This window comes from Opisthocomus hoazin, chromosome 2 (genome assembly GCF_030867145.1).
Source record: "Opisthocomus hoazin isolate bOpiHoa1 chromosome 2, bOpiHoa1.hap1, whole genome shotgun sequence".
Classification (NCBI taxonomy): Eukaryota; Metazoa; Chordata; class Aves; order Opisthocomiformes; family Opisthocomidae; genus Opisthocomus; species Opisthocomus hoazin.
In genome coordinates, this window is record NC_134415.1 from 64,648,371 (window position 1) to 64,672,927 (window position 24,557).

The following is a 24,557-nucleotide window of genomic DNA, read 5'->3' on the forward strand; positions in this document are numbered from 1 at the left end:
GGACGCTTTGGGCTGCAGCAAGCAGGAGGATCCCACTTATCCTGCTGGAGCCCCGGGGTCACGCAGGCAGGTGACACTGACAAGCAGTGTGCCAACCTCCGCAGCCTCCGCAACGCTCGTGGGGGAAGAGGCAGTCTCCGAAATCCCTCCACTTCGATCACCAGGGCGTTCGGGAGTGAGCGGAGAGGAGGAGCAGGCACCTCTGTGGGCAGAACAGGAATCCCTGAGGTCTGTGATGTCATCGCATGACATCGCCTGCTGTGAGGCTGTGACCGGGGCGGGGGTAGGGGAGGAACCAATCAAATCACAGAATCACAGAATCACAGAATCACAGAATGTTTGGGGTTGGAAGGGGACCTCTGTGGGTCATCTAGTCCAACCCCCCTGCCAAAGCAGGGTCACCCAGAGCAGGCCGCACAGGACCACGTCCAGGCAAGTCTTGAATATCTCCAGAGAAGGAGACTCCACAACCTCCCTGGGCGGCCTGTTCCAGTGCTCCGTCACCCTCAGAGGGAAGAAGTGCTTCCTCATGTTCAGACGGAACTTGCTATGCTTCAGTTTGTGCCCATTGCCCCTTATCCTGTTGCTGGGCACCGCTGAAAAGAGTTTGGCCCCATCCTCCTGACACCCACCCTTGAGATGTTTATAAGCATATGTTAGGTCCCCTCATAGCCTTCTCTTTTCAGGCTGAACAAGCCCAGCTCCCTCAGCCTCTCCTCACAGGAGAGATGCTCTAGTCCCCTCACCATCCTCGTAGCCCTCCGCTGGACTCTCTCCAGTAGCTCCTCATCTCTCTTGAAGTGGGGAGCCCAGAACTGGACACAGTACTCCAGATGAGGCCTCACTAGGGCAGCGTAGAGGGGAAGGAGAACCTCCCTTGACCTGCTGGCCACACTCTTCTTGATGCACCCCAGGAATGCCATTGGCCTTCTTGGCAGCCAGGGCACACTGCTGGCTCATGGTCAACCTGTCGTCCACTAGGACACGCAGGTCCCTCTCCACAGAGCTGCTCTCCAGCAGGTCCACCCCAAGCCTGTACTGATGCATGGGGCTGATCCTCCCCAGGTGCAGGACCCTGCACTTGCCCTTGTTGAACCTCATCAGGTTCCTCTCTGCCCAACTTTCCAGCCTGTCCAGGTCACGCTGAAAGGCAGCACAGCCTTCTGGTGTATCTACCACTCCTCCCAGTTTGGTGTCATCAGCAAATTTGCTGAGGGTACACTCTAACTCTTCATCCAGGTAATTGATGAAGAAGTTAAACAAGACTGGGCCCAGTACTGACCCCTGGGTGACAACACTAGTTACCAGCCTCCAACTAGACTCAGCGCCGCTGGTGACAACCCTCTGAGTTCTGCCATTCAGCCAGTTCTCAATCCATCTCACTGACCACTCATCCAGCCCACACTTCCTGGGCTTCCCTAGGAGGATGTTAAGGGAAACCGTGTCGAAAGCCTTGCTGAAGTCTAGGTAGACAACATCCATGGCTCTCCCCTCATCTACCCAGCCAGTCATGCCACCGTAGAAAGCTAGCAGATTGGTCAGGCCTGATTTCCCCTTGGTGAATCCAAGCTGAGATGTTACGTCCCGACCCGTTCCTCCCCAAACTGGGGAAGGGGGAAGCCGAAGACTCAAGAGCCAACCCATCCCGCCTGTCCAGAGCTGCTGGGAAGTGAAATGCAGTGAGGGGGGAATGACTCACAGATTAGGAAGGGCTTTGTACACCCATGCTAATCCTGCACCGTAACCTTTGGATTACGGCAGCCAGTGCGCAGCGCAGGACGCAGACGGAGCCACTTAGTTTGCTTCCTCCCAGCCTCAGCGATGAGCAAGCGGTGGCTGCCACATCTGGGACAAATCCAAGGATTTTTGGGTCAAATCCAAGGTTCACAGCTGCTTGCAAGTGGTCATACATGGACAGGAGACTGGAACAGCAAGTGATGTTGTCTGGGACGGAAAAGCTGGTGAGAAGCATCCTTGTCCCATCATCAGTGTTGCAGAACAGGGCTTCACGTGGCTAAGGGCGACCACCAGCGAAAGCACAGACTAGAAAGCAGCAAGCAAGGAGCTCCAGACATCACCTGTGATGTGCAAGCACTGCCAGTGTCATGTCTGGGATGAAGATTAAGCAGCAGTCTCTCCTCCAGAGACCAAGGTTACTGAGGCAGTTTAAGATCTGTGGCAACACAAACATGGCTGTTCAGATGAAGGATGTTATGAGACCAGGGGAAGACAGCAACCTTGTAGCACACAACTCACCACATAGAGGTCCAAGTGAACAGCTGCCTAAAAAGTCCCATCAGGAAAAAGCACTTTGGCACTGAACTCTGCCAGCACCCACCCCCTCACCACCCTGTAGCGTCCAAGCCAGGGGCAGTTTGGCCAGATACAGGAAATTTTGTTGTAAACCTGGGTAAACCTGGGGTCAGAAAACTGGGGTCGGTAACCTAAATTCATCAGAAAGGTTGAGGGGTGACCAGGTGATAAAGAAGTTCTTAGTAGTTTCTGCGATGACCGTTTTGTTCATCTGAAGGTTGCCCAGAGAAGCTGTGGCTGCCCCCTCCGTGGAAGTGTTCAAGGCCAGGCTGGATGGGGCTTTGAACAGCCTGGTCTGGTGGAAGGTGTCCCTGCCCATGGCAGGGGGGCTGGAACCAGATGATCTACAAGGTCCCTTCCAACCCAAACTGTTCTGTGGTTCTGTGGCTCTATGAAGAAAGGTCACTTCATGCCCACAGGTGACCCTGCCAGGATAAGGCTGAGACCCATCTTCAGTGATTACATGGCGAGTTTGGACTGCAGGGTCTCACAGGTCTTTCGGGGGTGACGAAGGCAGGCGGTTTAGGTATACCCGTCCACGCCAGCTCCAGCCAGGAGAGGAAGGGCATCCTCTCCAGCCAGCGCCTTCCTTAGCCAGCCCGGCTAAGCCAAACGCATCCTTAGCCCGCACTGACACCGACTGCGGAGGAAAGGCACTGCCACAGCTCACACGTGCGGAAACTTCACAACTCCCTCAAGGTTTTTGACCACCACCACCCCCCTTTACCCAGCTGCAGGAACAGGTGCACAATCTCTAGACTTTGGATTTCTGGCCCAGGTGGTGGCCAGCTGCAGAAAAAGAGGTAGGAGGACCTAAGGAACTTCTGCTCACTGAAACCATGCGCAGCAGCACCCGGATCTCTGCTCCTCCCCTTCCCCACCCCACCAAGAAGGGGCAAAAGAAGCAGATGAAATGCAAGGGGTTTGCTCATCGCTGGTTCTCGCTGGCACAGCTATGGAAAGGGATGGGCACACTGCTGAAGAGCGCTGCGTCCCGTGCTGCTGTGCTTCCTCCTGGCTCCGACACGGCAGCTCAAGTCAGCCGGAGCTGTGGCACAGCCTCTTACGCAGAGCCCACCACGGCTGGACCTTGCAGCTCAGAGCCTGGGAAACATTGGCTGCTGGCTCTGCAGTGCCAGAACACAGCATCAGCAGCTCAAACTACATCACTCTCTTCAATTTGTACTTCCTCACAAGAAAAGTATAGCCATGAAGAATAAAAGCCATGAATCAGAACACACACATTCGAGCACGTGAGAGCAAATGGTTTTAATACACGTTGTAGTGGGAGATCAGTGGTCTCGGTCCATATATTCATCTGCGGGACCCACACAGAATTGATTTCAGAGCTCTTTTTAGGCTTCATCTTCGGAAATTTTGCCGGTAGATTGAAGGACGTCAGCAAGAAAATGCAGCGACTCCACTCCAGAGGCGAGCTGTCCGATGGACCAGGTTGCGCCCAGTATTATCTTGTGGAGGCTTTGCACGACGAAATCTATGTTGTGCTTCACTGGCCCCAGGTTGGTCATATGGCCCGCTCTCAGGTTTTCGTTCTCCACCTTGGAGCTCTCCAGCTCTTGCTGGAGAATGGAGACCTCCTGCTTCAGCTTCTCCACGTTGCTTTCTGCCTGCAGAGCCCGCTGGGTCATTAGCTGGAGACTCCACTCAGTCCGCTGGGCAAAGGACTGTAGCTCTCGGACTTCCCTCTCCTGTTTAGCCAGGCTGGCCTTCAGCTGCCTCTCCAGCCTCCACACCGTGCATGCCTGGCTCTCCAAGGAGCCCTGCATGCTCTTGATCACCTTCCTGAGCATGGCGTTCTCCTCCCTGAGCACGTTGTCGGTCAGCTGCAGGGACGGGAGCTCCCTGTCCGCAGTGGCCTCCTCGGGCAACATGTGGGACTCTCCTCCCCTGCTGCACTCTGAGTACCCCGGATAAGGGTGGCTGGCATGTTCCCATGGCGCAAAGGCATCCATCCCCAAGCTGTCATGGCTCTTGCACGGTGGTGGACGACGTGCAGGGAGGCAGAAGTAGCTGGGTTCATCGTTGTAGTCCTCATCATGATCATCTTCCAGGCCTTGAGATTCTGGGCAGACCCTCTCCATTGACCCAGAGATGCCAAGCAGCCACGCTATTTTTCAGGACGCTTTGGGCTGCAGCAAGCAGGAGGATCCCACTTATCCTGCTGGAGCCCGGGGTCACGCAGGCAGGTGACACTGACAAGCAGTGTGCCAACCTCCGCAGCCTCAGCAACGCTCGTGGGGGAAGAGGCAGTCTCCGAAATCCCTCCACTTCGATCAGCAGGGCGTTCGGGAGTGAGCGGAGAGGAGGAGCAGGCACCTCTGTGGGTAGAACAGGAATCCCTGAGGTCTGTGATGTCATCGCATGACATCGCCTGCTGTGAGGCTGTGACCGGGGCGGGGGTAGGGGAGGAACCAATCAAATCACAGAATCACAGAATCACAGAATCACAGAATCACAGAATGTTCGGGGTTGGAAGGGACCTCTGTGGGTCATCTAGTCCAACCCCCCTGCCAAAGCAGGGTCACCCAGAGCAGGCCGCACAGGACCACGTCCAGGCAGGTCTTGAATATCTCCAGAGAAGGAGACTCCACAACCTCCCTGGGCGGCCTATTCCAGTGCTCCGTCACCCTCAGAGGGAAGAAGTGCTTCCTCATGTTCAGACGGAACTTGCTATGCTTCAGTTTGTGCCCATTGCCCCTTATCCTGTCGCTGGGCACCGCTGAGAAGAGTTTGGCCCCATCCTCCTGACACCCACCCTTGAGATGTTTATAAGCATATATTAGGTCCCCTCGTAGCCTTCTCTTCTTCAGGCTGAACAAGCCCAGCTCCCTCAGCCTCTCCTCATAGGAGAGATGCTCTAGTCCCCTCACCATCCTCGTAGCCCTCCGCTGGACTCTCTCCAGTAGCTCCTCTTCTCTCTTGAAGTGGGGAGCCCAGAACTGGACACAGTACTCCAGATGAGGCCTCACTAGGGCAGTGTAGAGGGGAAGGAGAACCTCCCTTGACCTGCTGGCCACACTCTTCTTGATGCACCCCAGGAATGCCATTGGCCTTCTTGGCAGCCAGGGCACACTGCTGGCTCATGGTCAACCTGTTGTCCACCAGGACACCCAGGTCCCTCTCCACAGAGCTGCTCGCCAGCAGGTCCACCCCAAGCCTGTACTGATGCATGGGGCTGATCCTCCCCAGGTGCAGGACCCTGCATTTGCCCTTGTTGAACCTCATCAGGTTCCTCTCTGCCCAACTTTCCAGCCTGTCCAGGTCACGCTGAAAGGCAGCACAGCCTTCTGGTGTATCTACCACTCCTCCCAGTTTGGTGTCATCAGCAAACTTGCTGAGGGTACACTCTAACTCTTCATCCAGGTAATTGATGAAGAAGTTAAACAAGACTGGGCCCAGTACTGACCCCTGGGTGACAACACTAGTTACCAGCCTCCAACTAGACTCAGCGCCGCTGATGACAACCCTCTGAGTTCTGCCATTCAGCCAGTTCTCAATCCATCTCACTGACCACTCATCCAGCCCACACTTCCTGGGCTTCCCTAGGAGGATGTTAAGGGAAACCGTGTCGAAAGCCTTGCTGAAGTCTAGGTAGACAACATCCATGGCTCTCCCCTCATCTACCCAGCCAGTCATGCCACCGTAGAAAGCTAGCAGATTGGTCAGGCCTGATTTCCCCTTGGTGAATCCAAGCTGAGATGTTACGTCCCGACCCGTTCCTCCCCAAACTGGGGAAGGGGGAAGCCGAAGACTCAAGAGCCAACCCATCCCGCCTGTCCAGAGCTGCTGGGAAGTGAAATGCAGTGAGGGGGGAATGACTCACAGATTAGGAAGGGCTTTGTACACCCATGCTAATCCTGCACCGTAACCTTTGGATTACAGCAGCCAGTGCGCAGCGCAGGACGCAGACGGAGCCACTTAGTTTGCTTCCTCCCAGCCTCAGCGATGAGCAAGCGGTGGCTGCCACATCTGGGACAAATCCAAGGATTTTTGGGTCAAATCCAAGGTTCACAGCTGCTTGCAAGTGGTCATACATGGACAGGAGACTGGAACAGCAAGTGATGTTGTCTGGGACGGAAAAGCTGGTGAGAAGCATCCTTGTCCCATCATCAGTGTTGCAGAACAGGGCTTCACGTGGCTAAGGGCGACCACCAGCGAAAGCACAGACTAGAAAGCAGCAAGCAAGGAGCTCCAGACATCACCTGTGATGTGCAAGCACTGCCAGTGTCATGTCTGGGATGAAGATTAAGCAGCAGTCTCTCCTCCAGAGACCAAGGTTACTGAGGCAGTTTAAGATCTGTGGCAACACAAACATGGCTGTTCAGATGAAGGATGTTATGAGACCAGGGGAAGACAGCAACCTTGGAGCACACAACTCACCACATAGAGGTCCAAGTGAACAGCTGCCTAAAAAGTCCCATCAGGAAAAAGCACTTTGGCACTGAACTCTGCCAGCACCCACCCCCTCACCACCCTGTAGCATCCAAGCCAGGGGCAGTTCGGCCAGATACAGGAAATTTTGTTGTAAACCTGGGTAAACCTGGGGTCAGAAAACTGGGGTGAGTAACCTAAATTCATCAGAAAGGTTGAGGGGTGACCAGGTGATAAAGAAGTTCTTAGTAGTTTCTGCGATGACCGTTTTGTGCATCTGAAGGTTGCCCAGAGGAGCTGTGGCTGCCCCCTCCGTGGAAGTGTTCAAGGCCAGGCTGGATGGGGCTTTGAACAGCCTGGTCTGGTGGAAGGTGTCCCTGCCCATGGCAGGGGGGCTGGAACCAGATGATCTACAAGGTCCCTTCCAACCCAAACTGTTCTGTGGTTCTGTGGCTCTATGAAGAAAGGTCACTTCATGCCCACAGATGACCCTGCCAGGATAAGGCTGAGACCCATCTTCAGTGATTACATGGCGAGTTTGGACTGCAGGGTCTCACAGGTCTTTCGGGGGTGACGAAGGCAGGCGGTTTAGGTATACCCGTCCACGCCAGCTCCAGCCAGGAGAGGAAGGGCATCCTCTCCAGCCAGCGCCTTCCTTAGCCAGCCCGGCTAAGCCAAACGCATCCTTAGCCCGCACTGACACCGACTGCGGAGGAAAGGCACTGCCACAGCTCACACGTGCGGAAACTTCACAACTCCCTCAAGGTTTTTGACCACCACCACCCCCCTTTACCCAGCTGCAGGAACAGGTGCACAATCTCTAGACTTTGGATTTCTGGCCCAGGTGGTGGCCAGCTGCAGAAAAAGAGGTAGGAGGACCTAAGGAGCTTCTGCTCACTGAAACCATGCACAGCAGCACCCGGATCTCTGCTCCTCCCCTTCCCCACCCCACCAAGAAGGGGCAAAAGAAGCAGATGAAATGCAAGGGGTTTGCTCATCGCTGGTTCTCGCTGGCACAGCTATGGAAAGGGATGGGCACACTGCTGAAGAGCGCTGCGTCCCGTGCTGCTGTGCTTCCTCCTGGCTCCGACACGGCAGCTCAAGTCAGCCGGAGCTGTGGCACAGCCTCTTACGCAGAGCCCACCACGGCTGGACCTTGCAGCTCAGAGCCTGGGAAACATTGGCTGCTGGCTCTGCAGTGCCAGAACAGAGCATCAGCAGCTCAAACTACATCACTCTCTTCAATTTGTACTTCCTCACAAGAAAAGTATAGCCATGAAGAATAAAAGCCATGAATCAGAACACACACATTCGAGCACGTGAGAGCAAATGGTTTTAATACACGTTGTAGTGGGAGATCAGTGGTCTCGGTCCATATATTCATCTGCGGGACCCACACAGAATTGATTTCAGAGCTCTTTTTAGGCTTCATCTTCGGAAATTTTGCCGGTAGATTGAAGGACGTCAGCAAGAAAATGCAGCGACTCCACTCCAGAGGCGAGCTGTCCGATGGACCAGGTTGCGCCCAGTATTATCTTGTGGAGGCTTTGCACGACGAAATCTATGTTGTGCTTCACTGGCCCCAGATTGGTCATTTGGCTCGCTCTCAGGTTTTCGTTCTCCACCTTGGAGCTCTCCAGCTCTTGCTGGAGAATGGAGACCTCCTGCTTCAGCTTCTCCACGTTGCTTTCTGCCTGCAGAGCCCGCTGGGTCATTAACTGGAGACTCCACTCAGTCCGCTGGGCAAAGGACTGTAGCTCTCGGACTTCCCTCTCCTGTTTAGCCAGGCTGGCCTTCAGCTGCCTCTCCAGCCTCCGCACCGTGCATGCCTGGCTCTCCAAGGAGCCCTGCATGCTCTTGATCACCTTCCTGAGCATGGCGTTCTCCTCCCTGAGCACGTTGTCGGTCAGCTGCAGGGACGGGAGCTCCCTGTCCGCAGTGGCCTCCTCGGGCAACATGTGGGACTCTCCTCCCCTGCTGCACTCTGAGTACCCCGGATAAGGGTGGCTGGCATGTTCCCATGGCGCAAAGGCATCCATCCCCAAGCTGTCATGGCTCTTGCACGGTGGTGGACGACGTGCAGGGAGGCAGAAGTAGCTGGGTTCATCGTTGTAGTCCTCATCATGATCATCTTCCAGGCCTTGAGATTCTGGGCAGATCCTCTCCATTGACCCAGAGATGCCAAGCAGCCACGCTATTTTTCAGGACGCTTTGGGCTGCAGCAAGCAGGAGGATCCCACTTATCCTGCTGGAGCCTGGGGTCACGCAGGCAGGTGACACTGACAAGCAGTGTGCCAACCTCCGCAGCCTCAGCAACGCTCGTGGGGGAAGAGGCAGTCTCCGAAATCCCTCCACTTCGATCACCAGGGCGTTCGGGAGTGAGCGGAGAGGAGGAGCAGGCACCTCTGTGGGCAGAACAGGAATCCCTGAGGTCTGTGATGTCATCGCATGACATCGCCTGCTGTGAGGCTGTGACCGGGGCGGGGGTAGGGGAGGAACCAATCAAATCACAGAATCACAGAATCACAGAATCACAGAATCACAGAATGTTCGGGGTTGGAAGGGACCTCTGTGGGTCATCTAGTCCAACCCCCCTGCCAAAGCAGGGTCAGCCAGAGCAGGCCGCACAGGACCACGTCCAGGCAGGTCTTGAATATCTCCAGAGAAGGAGACTCCACAACCTCCCTGGGCGGCCTGTTCCAATGCTCCATCACCCTCAGAGGGAAGAAGTGCTTCCTCATGTTCAGACGGAACTTGCTATGCTTCAGTTTGTGCCCATTGCCCCTTATCCTGTCGCTGTGCACCGCTGAGAAGAGTTTGGCCCCATCCTCCTGACACCCACCCTTGAGATGTTTATAAGCATATGTTAGGTCCCCTCGCAGCCTTCTCTTTTCAGGCTGAACAAGCCCAGCTCCCTCAGCCTCTCCTCATAGGAGAGATGCTCTAGTCCCCTCACCATCCTCGTAGCCCTCCGCTGGACTCTCTCCAGTAGCTCCTCATCTCTCTTGAAGTGGGGAGCCCAGAACTGGACACAGTACTCCAGATGAGGCCTCACTAGGGCAGTGTAGAGGGGAAGGAGAACCTCCCTTGACCTGCTGGCCACACTCTTCTTGATGCACCCCAGGAATGCCATTGGCCTTCTTGGCAGCCAGGGCACACTGCTGGCTCATGGTCAACCTGTCGTCCACTAGGACACCCAGGTCCCTCTCCACAGAGCTGCTCGCCAGCAGGTCCACCCCAAGCCTGTACTGATGCATGGGGCTGATCCTCTCCAGGTGCAGGACCCTGCACTTGCCCTTGTTGAACCTCATCAGGTTCCTCTCTGCCTAACTTTCCAGCCTGTCCAGGTCACGCTGAAAGGCAGCACAGCCTTCTGGTGTATCTACCACTCCTCCCAGTTTGGTGTCATCAGCAAACTTGCTGAGGGTACACTCTAACTCTTCATCCAGGTAATTGATGAAGAAGTTAAACAAGACTGGGCCCAGTACTGACCCCTGGGTGACAACACTAGTTACCAGCCTCCAACTAGACTCAGCGCCGCTGATGACAACCCTCTGAGTTCTGCCATTCAGCCAGTTCTCAATCCATCTCACTGACCACTCATCCAGCCCACACTTCCTGGGCTTCCCTAGGAGGATGTTAAGGGAAACCGTGTCGAAAGCCTTGCTGAAGTCTAGGTAGACAACATCCATGGCTCTCCCCTCATCTACCCAGCCAGTCATGCCACCGTAGAAAGCTAGCAGATTGGTCAGGCCTGATTTCCCCTTGGTGAATCCAAGCTGAGATGTTACGTCCCGACCCGTTCCTCCCCAAACTGGGGAAGGGGGAAGCCGAAGACTCAAGAGCCAACCCATCCCGCCTGTCCAGAGCTGCTGGGAAGTGAAATGCAGTGAGGGGGGAATGACTCACAGATTAGGAAGGGCTTTGTACACCCATGCTAATCCTGCACCGTAACCTTTGGATTACAGCAGCCAGTGCGCAGCGCAGGACGCAGACGGAGCCACTTAGTTTGCTTCCTCCCAGCCTCAGCGATGAGCAAGCGGTGGCTGCCACATCTGGGACAAATCCAAGGATTTTTGGGTCAAATCCAAGGTTCACAGCTGCTTGCAAGTGGTCATACATGGACAGGAGACTGGAACAGCAAGTGATGTTGTCTGGGACGGAAAAGCTGGTGAGAAGCATGCTTGTCCCATCATCAGTGTTGCAGAACAGGGCTTCACGTGGCTAAGGGCGACCACCAGCGAAAGCACAGACTAGAAAGCAGCAAGCAAGGAGCTCCAGACATCACCTGTGATGTGCAAGCACTGCCAGTGTCATGTCTGGGATGAAGATTAAGCAGCAGTCTCTCCTCCAGAGACCAAGGTTACTGAGGCAGTTTAAGATCTGTGGCAACACAAACATGGCTGTTCAGATGAAGGATGTTATGAGACCAGGGGAAGACAGCAACCTTGGAGCACACAACTCGCCACATAGAGGTCCAAGTGAACAGCTGCCTAAAAATTCCCATCAGGAAAAAGCACTTTGGCACTGAACTCTGCCAGCACCCACCCCCTCACCACCCTGTAGCGTCCAAGCCAGGGGCAGTTTGGCCAGATACAGGAAATTTTGTTGTAAACCTGGAGTCAGAAAACTGGGGTCGGTAACCTAAATTCATCAGAAAGGTTGAGGGGTGACCAAGTGATAAAGAAGTTCTTAGTATTTTCTGCGATGACCGTTTTGTGCATCTGAAGGTTGCCCAGAGGAGCTGTGGCTGCCTCCTCCGTGGAAGTGTTCAAGGCCAGGCTGGATGGGGCTTTGAACAGCCTGGTCTGGTGGAAGGTGTCCCTGCCCATGGCAGGGGGGCTGGAACCAGATGATCTACAAGGTCCCTTCCAACCCAAACTGTTCTGTGGTTCTGTGGCTCTATGAAGAAAGGTCACTTCATGCCCACAGGTGACCCTGCCAGGATAAGGCTGAGACCCATCTTCAGTGATTACATGGCGAGTTTGGACTGCAGGGTCTCACAGGTCTTTCGGGGGTGACGAAGGCAGGCGGTTTAGGTATACCCGTCCACGCCAGCTCCAGCCAGGAGAGGAAGGGCATCCTCTCCAGCCAGCGCCTTCCTTAGCCAGCCCGGCTAAGCCAAACGCATCCTTAGCCCACACTGACACCGACTGCGGAGGAAAGGCACTGCCACAGCTCACACGTGCGGAAACTTCACAACTCCCTCAAGGTTTTTGACCACCACCACCCCCCTTTACCCAGCTGCAGGAACAGGTGCACAATCTCTAGACTTTGGATTTCTGGCCCAGGTGGTGGCCAGCTGCAGAAAAAGAGGTAGGAGGACCTAAGGAGCTTCTGCTCACTGAAACCATGCACAGCAGCACCCGGATCTCTGCTCCTCCCCTTCCCCACCCCACCAAGAAGGGGCAAAAGAAGCAGATGAAATGCAAGGGGTTTGCTCATCGCTGGTTCTCGCTGGCACAGCTATGGAAAGGGATGGGCACACTGCTGAAGAGCGCTGCGTCCCGTGCTGCTGTGCTTCCTCCTGGCTCCGACACGGCAGCTCAAGTCAGCCGGAGCTGTGGCACAGCCTCTTACGCAGAGCCCACCACGGCTGGACCTTGCAGCTCAGAGCCTGGGAAACACTGGCTGCTGGCTCTGCAGTGCCAGAACAGAGCATCAGCAGCTCAAACTACATCACTCTCTTCAATTTGTACTTCATCACAAGAAAAGTATAGCCATGAAGAATAAAAGCCATGAATCAGAACACACACATTCGAGCACGTGAGAGCAAATGGTTTTAATACACGTTGTAGTGGGAGATCAGTGGTCTCGGTCCATATATTCATCTGCGGGACCCACACAGAATTGATTTCAGAGCTCTTTTTAGGCTTCATCTTCGGAAATTTTGCCGGTAGATTGAAGGACGTCAGCAAGAAAATGCAGCGACTCCACTCCAGAGGCGAGCTGTCCGATGGACCAGGTTGCGCCCAGTATTATCTTGTGGAGGCTTTGCACGACGAAATCTATGTTGTGCTTCACTGGCCCCAGGTTGGTCATTTGGCTCGCTTTCAGGTTTTCGTTCTCCACCTTGGAGCTCTCCAGCTCTTGCTGGAGAATGGAGACCTCCTGCTTCAGCTTCTCCACGTTGCTTTCTGCCTGCAGAGCCCGCTGGGTCATTAACTGGAGACTCCACTCAGTCCGCTGGGCAAAGGACTGTAGCTCTCGGACTTCCCTCTCCTGTTTAGCCAGGCTGGCCTTCAGCTGCCTCTCCAGCCTCCGCACCGTGCATGCCTGGCTCTCCAAGGAGCCCTGCATGCTCTTGATCACCTTCCTGAGCATGGCGTTCTCCTCCCTGAGCACGTTGTCGGTCAGCTGCAGGGACGGGAGCTCCCTGTCCGCAGTGGCCTCCTCGGGCAGCATGTGGGACTCTCCTCCCCTGCTGCACTCTGAGTACCCCGGATAAGGGTGGCTGGCATGTTCCCATGGCGCAAAGGCGTCCATCCCCAAGCTGTCATGGCTCTTGCACGGTGGTGGACGACGTGCAGGGAGGCAGAAGTAGCTGGGTTCATCGTTGTAGTCCTCATCATGATCATCTTCCAGGCCTTGAGATTCTGGGCAGACCCTCTCCATTGACCCAGAGATGCCAAGCAGCCACGCTATTTTTCAGGACGCTTTGGGCTGCAGCAAGCAGGAGGATCCCACTTATCCTGCTGGAGCCCCGGGGTCACGCAGGCAGGTGACACTGACAAGCAGTGTGCCAACCTCCGCAGCCTCCGCAACGCTCGTGGGGGAAGAGGCAGTCTCCGAAATCCCTCCACTTCGATCAGCAGGGCGTTCGGGAGTGAGCGGAGAGGAGGAGCAGGCACCTCTGTGGGCAGAACAGGAATCCCTGAGGTCTGTGATGTCATCGCATGACATCGCCTGCTGTGAGGCTGTGACCGGGGCGGGGGTAGGGGAGGAACCAATCAAATCACAGAATCACAGAATCACAGAATCACAGAATGTTTGGGGTTGGAAGGGGACCTCTGTGGGTCATCTAGTCCAACCCCCCTGCCAAAGCAGGGTCACCCAGAGCAGGCCGCACAGGACCACGTCCAGGCAGGTCTTGAATATCTCCAGAGAAGGAGACTCCACAACCTCCCTGGGCGGCCTGTTCCAGTGCTCCGTCACCCTCAGAGGGAAGAAGTGCTTCCTCATGTTCAGACGGAACTTGCTATGCTTCAGTTTGTGCCCATTGCCCCTTATCCTGTTGCTGGGCACCGCTGAAAAGAGTTTGGCCCCATCCTCCTGACACCCACCCTTGAGATGTTTATAAGCATATGTTAGGTCCCCTCATAGCCTTCTCTTTTCAGGCTGAACAAGCCCAGCTCCCTCAGCCTCTCCTCACAGGAGAGATGCTCTAGTCCCCTCACCATCCTCGTAGCCCTCCGCTGGACTCTTTCCAGTAGCTCCTCATCTCTCTTGAAGTGGGGAGCCCAGAACTGGACACAGTACTCCAGATGAGGCCTCACTAGGGCAGCGTAGAGGGGAAGGAGAACCTCCCTTGACCTGCTGGCCACACTCTTCTTGATGCACCCCAGGAATGCCATTGGCCTTCTTGGCAGCCAGGGCACACTGCTGGCTCATGGTCAACCTGTCGTCCACTAGGACACGCAGGTCCCTCTCCACAGAGCTGCTCGCCAGCAGGTCCACCCCAAGCCTGTACTGATGCATGGGGCTGATCCTCCCCAGGTGCAGGACCCTGCACTTGCCCTTGTTGAACCTCATCAGGTTCCTCTCTGCCCAACTTTCCAGCCTGTCCAGGTCACGCTGAAAGGCAGCACAGCCTTCTGGTGTATCTACCACTCCTCCCAGTTTGGTGTCATCAGCAAATTTGCTGAGGGTACACTCTAACTCTTCATCCAGGTAATTGATGAAGAAGTTAAACAAGACTGGGCCCAGTACTGACCCCTGGGTGACAACACTAGTTACCAGCCTCCAACTAGACTCAGCGCCGCTGGTGACAACCCTCTGAGTTCTGCCATTCAGCCAGTTCTCAATCCATCTCACTGACCACTCATCCAGCCCACACTTCCTGGGCTTCCCTAGGAGGATGTTAAGGGAAACCGTGTCGAAAGCCTTGCTGAAGTCTAGGTAGACAACATCCATGGCTCTCCCCTCATCTACCCAGCCAGTCATGCCACCGTAGAAAGCTAGCAGATTGGTCAGGCATGATTTCCCCTTGGTGAATCCAAGCTGAGATGTTACGTCCCGACCCGTTCCTCCCCAAACTGGGGAAGGGGGAAGCCGAAGACTCAAGAGCCAACCCATCCCGCCTGTCCAGAGCTGCTGGGAAGTGAAATGCAGTGAGGGGGGAATGACTCACAGATTAGGAAGGGCTTTGTACACCCATGCTAATCCTGCACCGTAACCTTTGGATTACGGCAGCCAGTGCGCAGCGCAGGACGCAGACGGAGCCACTTAGTTTGCTTCCTCCCAGCCTCAGCGATGAGCAAGCGGTGGCTGCCACATCTGGGACAAATCCAAGGATTTTTGGGTCAAATCCAAGGTTCACAGCTGCTTGCAAGTGGTCATACATGGACAGGAGACTGGAACAGCAAGTGATGTTGTCTGGGACGGAAAAGCTGGTGAGAAGCATCCTTGTCCCATCATCAGTGTTGCAGAACAGGGCTTCACGTGGCTAAGGGCGACCACCAGCGAAAGCACAGACTAGAAAGCAGCAAGCAAGGAGCTCCAGACATCACCTGTGATGTGCAAGCACTGCCAGTGTCATGTCTGGGATGAAGATTAAGCAGCAGTCTCTCCTCCAGAGACCAAGGTTACTGAGGCAGTTTAAGATCTGTGGCAACACAAACATGGCTGTTCAGATGAAGGATGTTATGAGACCAGGGGAAGACAGCAACCTTGTAGCACACAACTCACCACATAGAGGTCCAAGTGAACAGCTGCCTAAAAAGTCCCATCAGGAAAAAGCACTTTGGCACTGAACTCTGCCAGCACCCACCCCCTCACCACACTGTAGCGTCCAAGCCAGGGGCAGTTTGGCCAGATACAGGAAATTTTGTTGTAAACCTGGGTAAACCTGGGGTCAGAAAACTGGGGTCGGTAACCTAAATTCATCAGAAAGGTTGAGGGGTGACCAGGTGATAAAGAAGTTCTTAGTAGTTTCTGCGATGACCGTTTTGTTCATCTGAAGGTTGCCCAGAGAAGCTGTGGCTGCCCCCTCCGTGGAAGTGTTCAAGGCCAGGCTGGATGGGGCTTTGAACAGCCTGGTCTGGTGGAAGGTGTCCCTGCCCATGGCAGGGGGGCTGGAACCAGATGATCTACAAGGTCCCTTCCAACCCAAACTGTTCTGTGGTTCTGTGGCTCTATGAAGAAAGGTCACTTCATGCCCACAGGTGACCCTGCCAGGATAAGGCTGAGACCCATCTTCAGTGATTACATGGCGAGTTTGGACTGCAGGGTCTCACAGGTCTTTCGGGGGTGACGAAGGCAGGCGGTTTAGGTATACCCGTCCACGCCAGCTCCAGCCAGGAGAGGAAGGGCATCCTCTCCAGCCAGCGCCTTCCTTAGCCAGCCCGGCTAAGCCAAACGCATCCTTAGCCCGCACTGACACCGACTGCGGAGGAAAGGCACTGCCACAGCTCACACGTGCGGAAACTTCACAACTCCCTCAAGGTTTTTGACCACCACCACCCCCCTTTACCCAGCTGCAGGAACAGGTGCACAATCTCTAGACTTTGGATTTCTGGCCCAGGTGGTGGCCAGCTGCAGAAAAAGAGGTAGGAGGACCTAAGGAGCTTCTGCTCACTGAAACCATGCGCAGCAGCACCCGGATCTCTGCTCCTCCCCTTCCCCACCCCACCAAGAAGGGGCAAAAGAAGCAGATGAAATGCAAGGGGTTTGCTCATCGCTGGTTCTCGCTGGCACAGCTATGGAAAGGGATGGGCACACTGCTGAAGAGCGCTGCGTCCCGTGCTGCTGTGCTTCCTCCTGGCTCCGACACGGCAGCTCAAGTCAGCCGGAGCTGTGGCACAGCCTCTTACGCAGAGCCCACCACGGCTGGACCTTGCAGCTCAGAGCCTGGGAAACACTGGCTGCTGGCTCTGCAGTGCCAGAACACAGCATCAGCAGCTCAAACTACATCACTCTCTTCAATTTGTACTTCATCACAAGAAAAGTATAGCCATGAAGAATAAAAGCCATGAATCAGAACACACACATTCGAGCACGTGAGAGCAAATGGTTTTAATACACGTTGTAGTGGGAGATCAGTGGTCTCGGTCCATATATTCATCTGCGGGACCCACACAGAATTGATTTCAGAGCTCTTTTTAGGCTTCATCTTCGGAAATTTTGCCGGTAGATTGAAGGACGTCAGCAAGAAAATGCAGCGACTCCACTCCAGAGGCGAGCTGTCCGATGGACCAGGTTGCGCCCAGTATTATCTTGTGGAGGCTTTGCACGACGAAATCTATGTTGTGCTTCACTGGCCCCAGGTTGGTCATATGGCCCGCTCTCAGGTTTTCGTTCTCCACCTTGGAGCTCTCCAGCTCTTGCTGGAGAATGGAGACCTCCTGCTTCAGCTTCTCCACGTTGCTTTCTGCCTGCAGAGCCCGCTGGGTCATTAGCTGGAGACTCCACTCAGTCCGCTGGGCAAAGGACTGTAGCTCTCGGACTTCCCTCTCCTGTTTAGCCAGGCTGGCCTTCAGCTGCCTCTCCAGCCTCCACACCGTGCATGCCTGGCTCTCCAAGGAGCCCTGCATGCTCTTGATCACCTTCCTGAGCATGGCGTTCTCCTCCCTGAGCACGTTGTCGGTCAGCTGCAGGGACGGGAGCTCCCTGTCCGCAGTGGCCTCCTCGGGCAACATGTGGGACTCTCCTCCCCTGCTGCACTCTGAGTACCCCGGATAAGGGTGGCTGGCATGTTCCCATGGCGCAAAGGCATCCATCCCCAAGCTGTCATGGCTCTTGCACGGTGGTGGACGACGTGCAGGGAGGCAGAAGTAGCTGGGTTCATCGTTGTAGTCCTCATCATGATCATCTTCCAGGCCTTGAGATTCTGGGCAGACCCTCTCCATTGACCCAGAGATGCCAAGCAGCCACGCTATTTTTCAGGACGCTTTGGGCTGCAGCAAGCAGGAGGATCCCACTTATCCTGCTGGAGCCCGGGGTCACGCAGGCAGGTGACACTGACAAGCAGTGTGCCAACCTCCGCAGCCTCAGCAACGCTCGTGGGGGAAGAGGCAGTCTCCGAAATCCCTCCACTTCGATCAGCAGGGCGTTCGGGAGTGAGCGGAGAGGAGGAGCAGGCACCTCTGTGGGTAGAACAGGAATCCCTGAGGTCTGTGATGTCATCGCATGACATCGCCTGCTGTGAGGCTGTGACCGGGGCGGGGGTAGGGGAGGAACCAATCAAATCACAGAATCACAGAATCACAGAATCACAGAATCACAGAATGTTCGGGGTTGGAAGGGACCTCTGTGGGTCATCTAGTCCAACCCCCCTGCCAAAGCAGGGTCACCCAGAGCAGGCCGCACAGGACCACGTCCAGGCAGGTCTTGAATATCTCCAGAGAAGGAGACTCCACAACCTCCCTGGGCGGCCTATTCCAGTGCTCCGTCACCCTCAGAGGGAAGAAGTGCTTCCTCATGTTCAGACGGAACTTGCTATGCTTCAGTTTGTGCCCATTGCCCCTTATCCTGTCGCTGGGCACCGCTGAGAAGAGTTTGGCCCCATCCTCCTGACACCCACCCTTGAGATGTTTATAAGCATATATTAGGTCCCCTCGTAGCCTTCTCTTCTTCAGGCTGAACAAGCCCAGCTCCCTCAGCCTCTCCTCATAGGAGAGATGCTCTAGTCCCCTCACCATCCTCGTAGCCCTCCGCTGGACTCTCTCCAGTAGCTCCTCTTCTCTCTTGAAGTGGGGAGCCCAGAACTGGACACAGTACTCCAGATGAGGCCTCACTAGGGCAGTGTAGAGGGGAAGGAGAACCTCCCTTGACCTGCTGGCCACACTCTTCTTGATGCACCCCAGGAATGCCATTGGCCTTCTTGGCAGCCAGGGCACACTGCTGGCTCATGGTCAACCTGTTGTCCACCAGGACACCCAGGTCCCTCTCCACAGAGCTGCTCGCCAGCAGGTCCACCCCAAGCCTGTACTGATGCATGGGGCTGATCCTCCCCAGGTGCAGGACCCTGCATTTGCCCTTGTTGAACCTCATCAGGTTCCTCTCTGCCCAACTTTCCAGCCTGTCCAGGTCACGCTGAAAGGCAGCACAGCCTTCTGGTGTATCTACCACTCCTCCCAGTTTGGTGTCATCAGCAAACTTGCTGAGGGTACACTCTAACTCTTCATCCAGGTAATTGATGAAGAAGTTAAACAAGACTGGGCCCAGTACTGACCCCTGGGTGACAACACTAGTTACCAGCCTCCAACTAGACTCAGCGCCGCTGATGACAACCCTCTGAGTTCTGCCATTCAGCCAGTTCTCAATCCATCTCACTGACCACTCATCCAGCCCACACTTCCTGGGCTTCCCTAGGAGGATGTTAAGGGAAACCGTGTCGAAAGCCTTGCTGAAGTCTAGGTAGACAACATCCATGGCTCTCCCCTCATCTACCCAGCCAGTCATGCCACCGTAGAAAGCTAGCAGATTGGTCAGGCATGATTTCCCCTTGGTGAATCCAAGCTGAGATGTTACGTCCCGACCCGTTCCTCCCCAAACTGGGGAAGGGGGAAGCCGAAGACTCAAGAGCCAACCCATCCCGCCTGTCCAGAGCTGCTGGGAAGTGAAATGCAGTGAGGGGGGAATGACTCACAGATTAGGAAGGGCTTTGTACACCCATGCTAATCCTGCACCGTAACCTTTGGATTACAGCAGCCAGTGCGCAGCGCAGGACGCAGACGGAGCCACTTAGTTTGCTTCCTCCCAGCCTCAGCGATGAGCAAGCGGTGGCTGCCACATCTGGGACAAATCCAAGGATTTTTGGGTCAAATCCAAGGTTCACAGCTGCTTGCAAGTGGTCATACATGGACAGGAGACTGGAACAGCAAGTGATGTTGTCTGGGACGGAAAAGCTGGTGAGAAGCATCCTTGTCCCATCATCAGTGTTGCAGAACAGGGCTTCACGTGGCTAAGGGCGACCACCAGCGAAAGCACAGACTAGAAAGCAGCAAGCAAGGAGCTCCAGACATCACCTGTGATGTGCAAGCACTGCCAGTGTCATGTCTGGGATGAAGATTAAGCAGCAGTCTCTCCTCCAGAGACCAAGGTTACTGAGGCAGTTTAAGATCTGTGGCAACACAAACATGGCTGTTCAGATGAAGGATGTTATGAGACCAGGGGAAGACAGCAACCTTGTAGCACACAACTCGCCACATAGAGGTCCAAGTGAACAGCTGCCTAAAAATTCCCATCAGGAAAAAGCACTTTGGCACTGAACTCTGCCAGCACCCACCCCCTCACCACCCTGTAGCATCCAAGCCAGGGGCAGTTCGGCCAGATACAGGAAATTTTGTTGTAAACCTGGGTAAACCTGGGGTCAGAAAACTGGGGTGAGTAACCTAAATTCATCAGAAAGGTTGAGGGGTGACCAGGTGATAAAGAAGTTCTTAGTAGTTTCTGCGATGACCGTTTTGTGCATCTGAAGGTTGCCCAGAGGAGCTGTGGCTGCCCCCTCCGTGGAAGTGTTCAAGGCCAGGCTGGATGGGGCTTTGAACAGCCTGGTCTGGTGGAAGGTGTCCCTGCCCATGGCAGGGGGGCTGGAACCAGATGATCTACAAGGTCCCTTCCAACCCAAACTGTTCTGTGGTTCTGTGGCTCTATGAAGAAAGGTCACTTCATGCCCACAGATGACCCTGCCAGGATAAGGCTGAGACCCATCTTCAGTGATTACATGGCGAGTTTGGACTGCAGGGTCTCACAGGTCTTTCGGGGGTGACGAAGGCAGGCGGTTTAGGTATACCCGTCCACGCCAGCTCCAGCCAGGAGAGGAAGGGCATCCTCTCCAGCCAGCGCCTTCCTTAGCCAGCCCGGCTAAGCCAAACGCATCCTTAGCCCGCACTGACACCGACTGCGGAGGAAAGGCACTGCCACAGCTCACACGTGCGGAAACTTCACAACTCCCTCAAGGTTTTTGACCACCACCACCCCCCTTTACCCAGCTGCAGGAACAGGTGCACAATCTCTAGACTTTGGATTTCTGACCCAGGTGGTGGCCAGCTGCAGAAAAAGAGGTAGGAGGACCTAAGGAGCTTCTGCTCACTGAAACCATGCACAGCAGCACCCGGATCTCTGCTCCTCCCCTTCCCCACCCCACCAAGAAGGGGCAAAAGAAGCAGATGAAATGCAAGGGGTTTGCTCATCGCTGGTTCTCGCTGGCACAGCTATGGAAAGGGATGGGCACACTGCTGAAGAGCGCTGCGTCCCGTGCTGCTGTGCTTCCTCCTGGCTCCGACACGGCAGCTCAAGTCAGCCGGAGCTGTGGCACAGCCTCTTACGCAGAGCCCACCACGGCTGGACCTTGCAGCTCAGAGCCTGGGAAACACTGGCTGCTGGCTCTGCAGTGCCAGAACAGAGCATCAGCAGCTCAAACTACATCACTCTCTTCAATTTGTACTTCCTCACAAGAAAAGTATAGCCATGAAGAATAAAAGCCATGAATCAGAACACACACATTCGAGCACGTGAGAGCAAATGGTTTTAATACACGTTGTAGTGGGAGATCAGTGGTCTCGGTCCATATATTCATCTGCGGGACCCACACAGAATTGATTTCAGAGCTCTTTTTAGGCTTCATCTTCGGAAATTTTGCCGGTAGATTGAAGGACGTCAGCAAGAAAATGCAGCGACTCCACTCCAGAGGCGAGCTGTCCGATGGACCAGGTTGCGCCCAGTATTATCTTGTGGAGGCTTTGCACGACGAAATCTATGTTGTGCTTCACTGGCCCCAGATTGGTCATTTGGCTCGCTCTCAGGTTTTCGTTCTCCACCTTGGAGCTCTCCAGCTCTTGCTGGAGAATGGAGACCTCCTGCTTCAGCTTCTCCACGTTGCTTTCTGCCTGCAGAGCCCGCTGGGTCATTAACTGGAGACTCCACTCAGTCCGCTGGGCAAAGGACTGTAGCTCTCGGACTTCCCTCTCCTGTTTAGCCAGGCTGGCCTTCAGCTGCCTCTCCAGCCTCCGCACCGTGCATGCCTGGCTCTCCAAGGAGCCCTGCATGCTCTTGATCACCTTCCTGAGCATGGCGTTCTCCTCCCTGAGCACGTTGTCGGTCAGCTGCAGGGACGGGAGCTCCCTGTCCGCAGTGGCCTCCTCGGGCAGCATGTGGGACTCTCCTCCCCTGGTGCACTCTGAGTACCCCGGATAAGGGTGGCTGGCATGTTCCCATGGCGCAAAGGCATCCATCCCCAAGCTGTCATGGCTCTTGCATGGTGGTGGACGACGTGCAGGGAGGCAGAAGTAGCTGGGTTCATCGTTGTAGTCCTCATCATGATCATCTTCCAGGCCTTGAGATTCTGGGCAGACCCTCTCCATTGACCCAGAGATGCCAAGCAGCCACGCTATTTTTCAGGACGCTTTGGGCTGCAGCAAGCAGGAGGATCCCACTTATCCTGCTGGAGCCCGGGGTCACGCAGGCAGGTGACACTGACAAGCAGTGTGCCAACCTCCGCAGCCTCAGCAACGCTCGTGGGGGAAGAGGCTGTCTCCGAAATCCCTCCACTTCGATCAGCAGGGCGTTCGGGAGTGAGCGGAGAGGAGGAGCAGGCACCTCTGTGGGCAGAACAGGAATCCCTGAGGTCTGTGATGTCATCGCATGACATCGCCTGCTGTGAGGCTGTGACCGGGGCGGGGGTAGGGGAGGAACCAATCAAATCACAGAATCACAGAATCACAGAATCACAGAATGTTCGGGGTTGGAAGGGAACTCTGTGGGTCATCTAGTCCAACCCCCCTGCCAAAGCAGGGTCACCCAGAGCAGGCCGCACAGGACCACGTCCAGGCAGGTCTTGAATATCTCCAGAGAAGGAGACTCCACAACCTCCCTGGGCGGCCTATTCCAGTGCTCCGTCACCCTCAGAGGGAAGAAGTGCTTCCTCATGTTCAGACGGAACTTGCTATGCTTCAGTTTGTGCCCATTGCCCCTTATCCTGTCGCTGGGCACCGCTGAGAAGAGTTTGGCCCCATCCTCCTGACACCCACCCTTGAGATGTTTATAAGCATATATTAGGTCCCCTCGTAGCCTTCTCTTCTTCAGGCTGAACAAGCCCAGCTCCCTCAGCCTCTCCTCATAGGAGAGATGCTCTAGTCCCCTCACCATCCTCGTAGCCCTCCGCTGGACTCTCTCCAGTAGCTCCTCTTCTCTCTTGAAGTGGGGAGCCCAGAACTGGACACAGTACTCCAGATGAGGCCTCACTAGGGCAGTGTAGAGGGGAAGGAGAACCTCCCTTGACCTGCTGGCCACACTCTTCTTGATGCACCCCAGGAATGCCATTGGCCTTCTTGGCAGCCAGGGCACACTGCTGGCTCATGGTCAACCTGTTGTCCACCAGGACACCCAGGTCCCTCTCCACAGAGCTGCTCGCCAGCAGGTCCACCCCAAGCCTGTACTGATGCATGGGGCTGATCCTCCCCAGGTGCAGGACCCTGCATTTGCCCTTGTTGAACCTCATCAGGTTCCTCTCTGCCCAACTTTCCAGCCTGTCCAGGTCACGCTGAAAGGCAGCACAGCCTTCTGGTGTATCTACCACTCCTCCCAGTTTGGTGTCATCAGCAAACTTGCTGAGGGTACACTCTAACTCTTCATCCAGGTAATTGATGAAGAAGTTAAACAAGACTGGGCCCAGTACTGACCCCTGGGTGACAACACTAGTTACCAGCCTCCAACTAGACTCAGCGCCGCTGATGACAACCCTCTGAGTTCTGCCATTCAGCCAGTTCTCAATCCATCTCACTGACCACTCATCCAGCCCACACTTCCTGGGCTTCCCTAGGAGGATGTTAAGGGAAACCGTGTCGAAAGCCTTGCTGAAGTCTAGGTAGACAACATCCATGGCTCTCCCCTCATCTACCCAGCCAGTCATGCCACCGTAGAAAGCTAGCAGATTGGTCAGGCATGATTTCCCCTTGGTGAATCCAAGCTGAGATGTTACGTCCCGACCCGTTCCTCCCCAAACTGGGGAAGGGGGAAGCCGAAGACTCAAGAGCCAACCCATCCCGCCTGTCCAGAGCTGCTGGGAAGTGAAATGCAGTGAGGGGGGAATGACTCACAGATTAGGAAGGGCTTTGTACACCCATGCTAATCCTGCACCGTAACCTTTGGATTACAGCAGCCAGTGCGCAGCACAGGACGCAGACGGAGCCACTTAGTTTGCTTCCTCCCAGCCTCAGCGATGAGCAAGCGGTGGCTGCCACATCTGGGACAAATCCAAGGATTTTTGGGTCAAATCCAAGGTTCACAGCTGCTTGCAAGTGGTCATACATGGACAGGAGACTGGAACAGCAAGTGATGTTGTCTGGGACGGAAAAGCTGGTGAGAAGCATCCTTGTCCCATCATCAGTGTTGCAGAACAGGGCTTCACGTGGCTAAGGGCGACCACCAGCGAAAGCACAGACTAGAAAGCAGCAAGCAAGGAGCTCCAGACATCACCTGTGATGTGCAAGCACTGCCAGTGTCATGTCTGGGATGAAGATTAAGCAGCAGTCTCTCCTCCAGAGACCAAGGTTACTGAGGCAGTTTAAGATCTGTGGCAACACAAACATGGCTGTTCAGATGAAGGATGTTATGAGACCAGGGGAAGACAGCAACCTTGTAGCACACAACTCACCACATAGAGGTCCAAGTGAACAGCTGCCTAAAAATTC

General features: G+C 55.1%; 5 protein-coding genes across 5 annotated transcripts; all 5 read right to left on the reverse strand.

Annotated features, from left to right (window-relative positions):
- Positions 1 to 3,668: 3,668 nt before the first annotated feature.
- On the reverse strand, positions 3,669 to 6,719 carry LOC142364692 (endosome-associated-trafficking regulator 1-like). The gene is made up of 2 exons (XM_075444723.1): positions 6,715 to 6,719; positions 3,669 to 4,344 (listed from the first exon to the last, which is right to left on the reverse strand). Exons 1-2 carry the CDS (start codon positions 6,717 to 6,719, stop codon positions 3,669 to 3,671), a joined length of 681 nt encoding a protein of 226 aa, XP_075300838.1.
- A 1,407-nt stretch (positions 6,720 to 8,126) lies between these two features.
- Positions 8,127 to 11,176, reverse strand: LOC142364695 (endosome-associated-trafficking regulator 1-like). Its single transcript, XM_075444738.1, has 2 exons — positions 11,172 to 11,176; positions 8,127 to 8,802 (listed from the first exon to the last, which is right to left on the reverse strand). Exons 1-2 carry the CDS (start codon positions 11,174 to 11,176, stop codon positions 8,127 to 8,129), a joined length of 681 nt encoding a protein of 226 aa, XP_075300853.1.
- Positions 11,177 to 12,573: 1,397 nt separating this feature from the next.
- LOC142364701 (endosome-associated-trafficking regulator 1-like) lies at positions 12,574 to 13,230 on the reverse strand (the record flags this gene model as incomplete). Its single annotated transcript, XM_075444748.1, has 1 exon — positions 12,574 to 13,230. A coding segment is annotated over one exon (657 nt), but the record flags the coding sequence as incomplete, so codon positions are not given.
- Positions 13,231 to 17,024: 3,794 nt separating this feature from the next.
- On the reverse strand, positions 17,025 to 20,075 carry LOC142364706 (endosome-associated-trafficking regulator 1-like). Its single transcript, XM_075444755.1, has 2 exons — positions 20,071 to 20,075; positions 17,025 to 17,700 (listed from the first exon to the last, which is right to left on the reverse strand). The coding sequence occupies exons 1-2, from the start codon at positions 20,073 to 20,075 to the stop codon at positions 17,025 to 17,027; spliced, it is 681 nt and encodes a 226-aa protein (XP_075300870.1).
- Positions 20,076 to 21,482: 1,407 nt separating this feature from the next.
- On the reverse strand, positions 21,483 to 23,990 carry LOC142364707 (endosome-associated-trafficking regulator 1-like). Its single transcript, XM_075444766.1, has 2 exons — positions 23,985 to 23,990; positions 21,483 to 22,118 (listed from the first exon to the last, which is right to left on the reverse strand). Exons 1-2 carry the CDS (start codon positions 23,988 to 23,990, stop codon positions 21,483 to 21,485), a joined length of 642 nt encoding a protein of 213 aa, XP_075300881.1.
- Between the last annotated feature and the right edge of the window lie 567 nt (positions 23,991 to 24,557).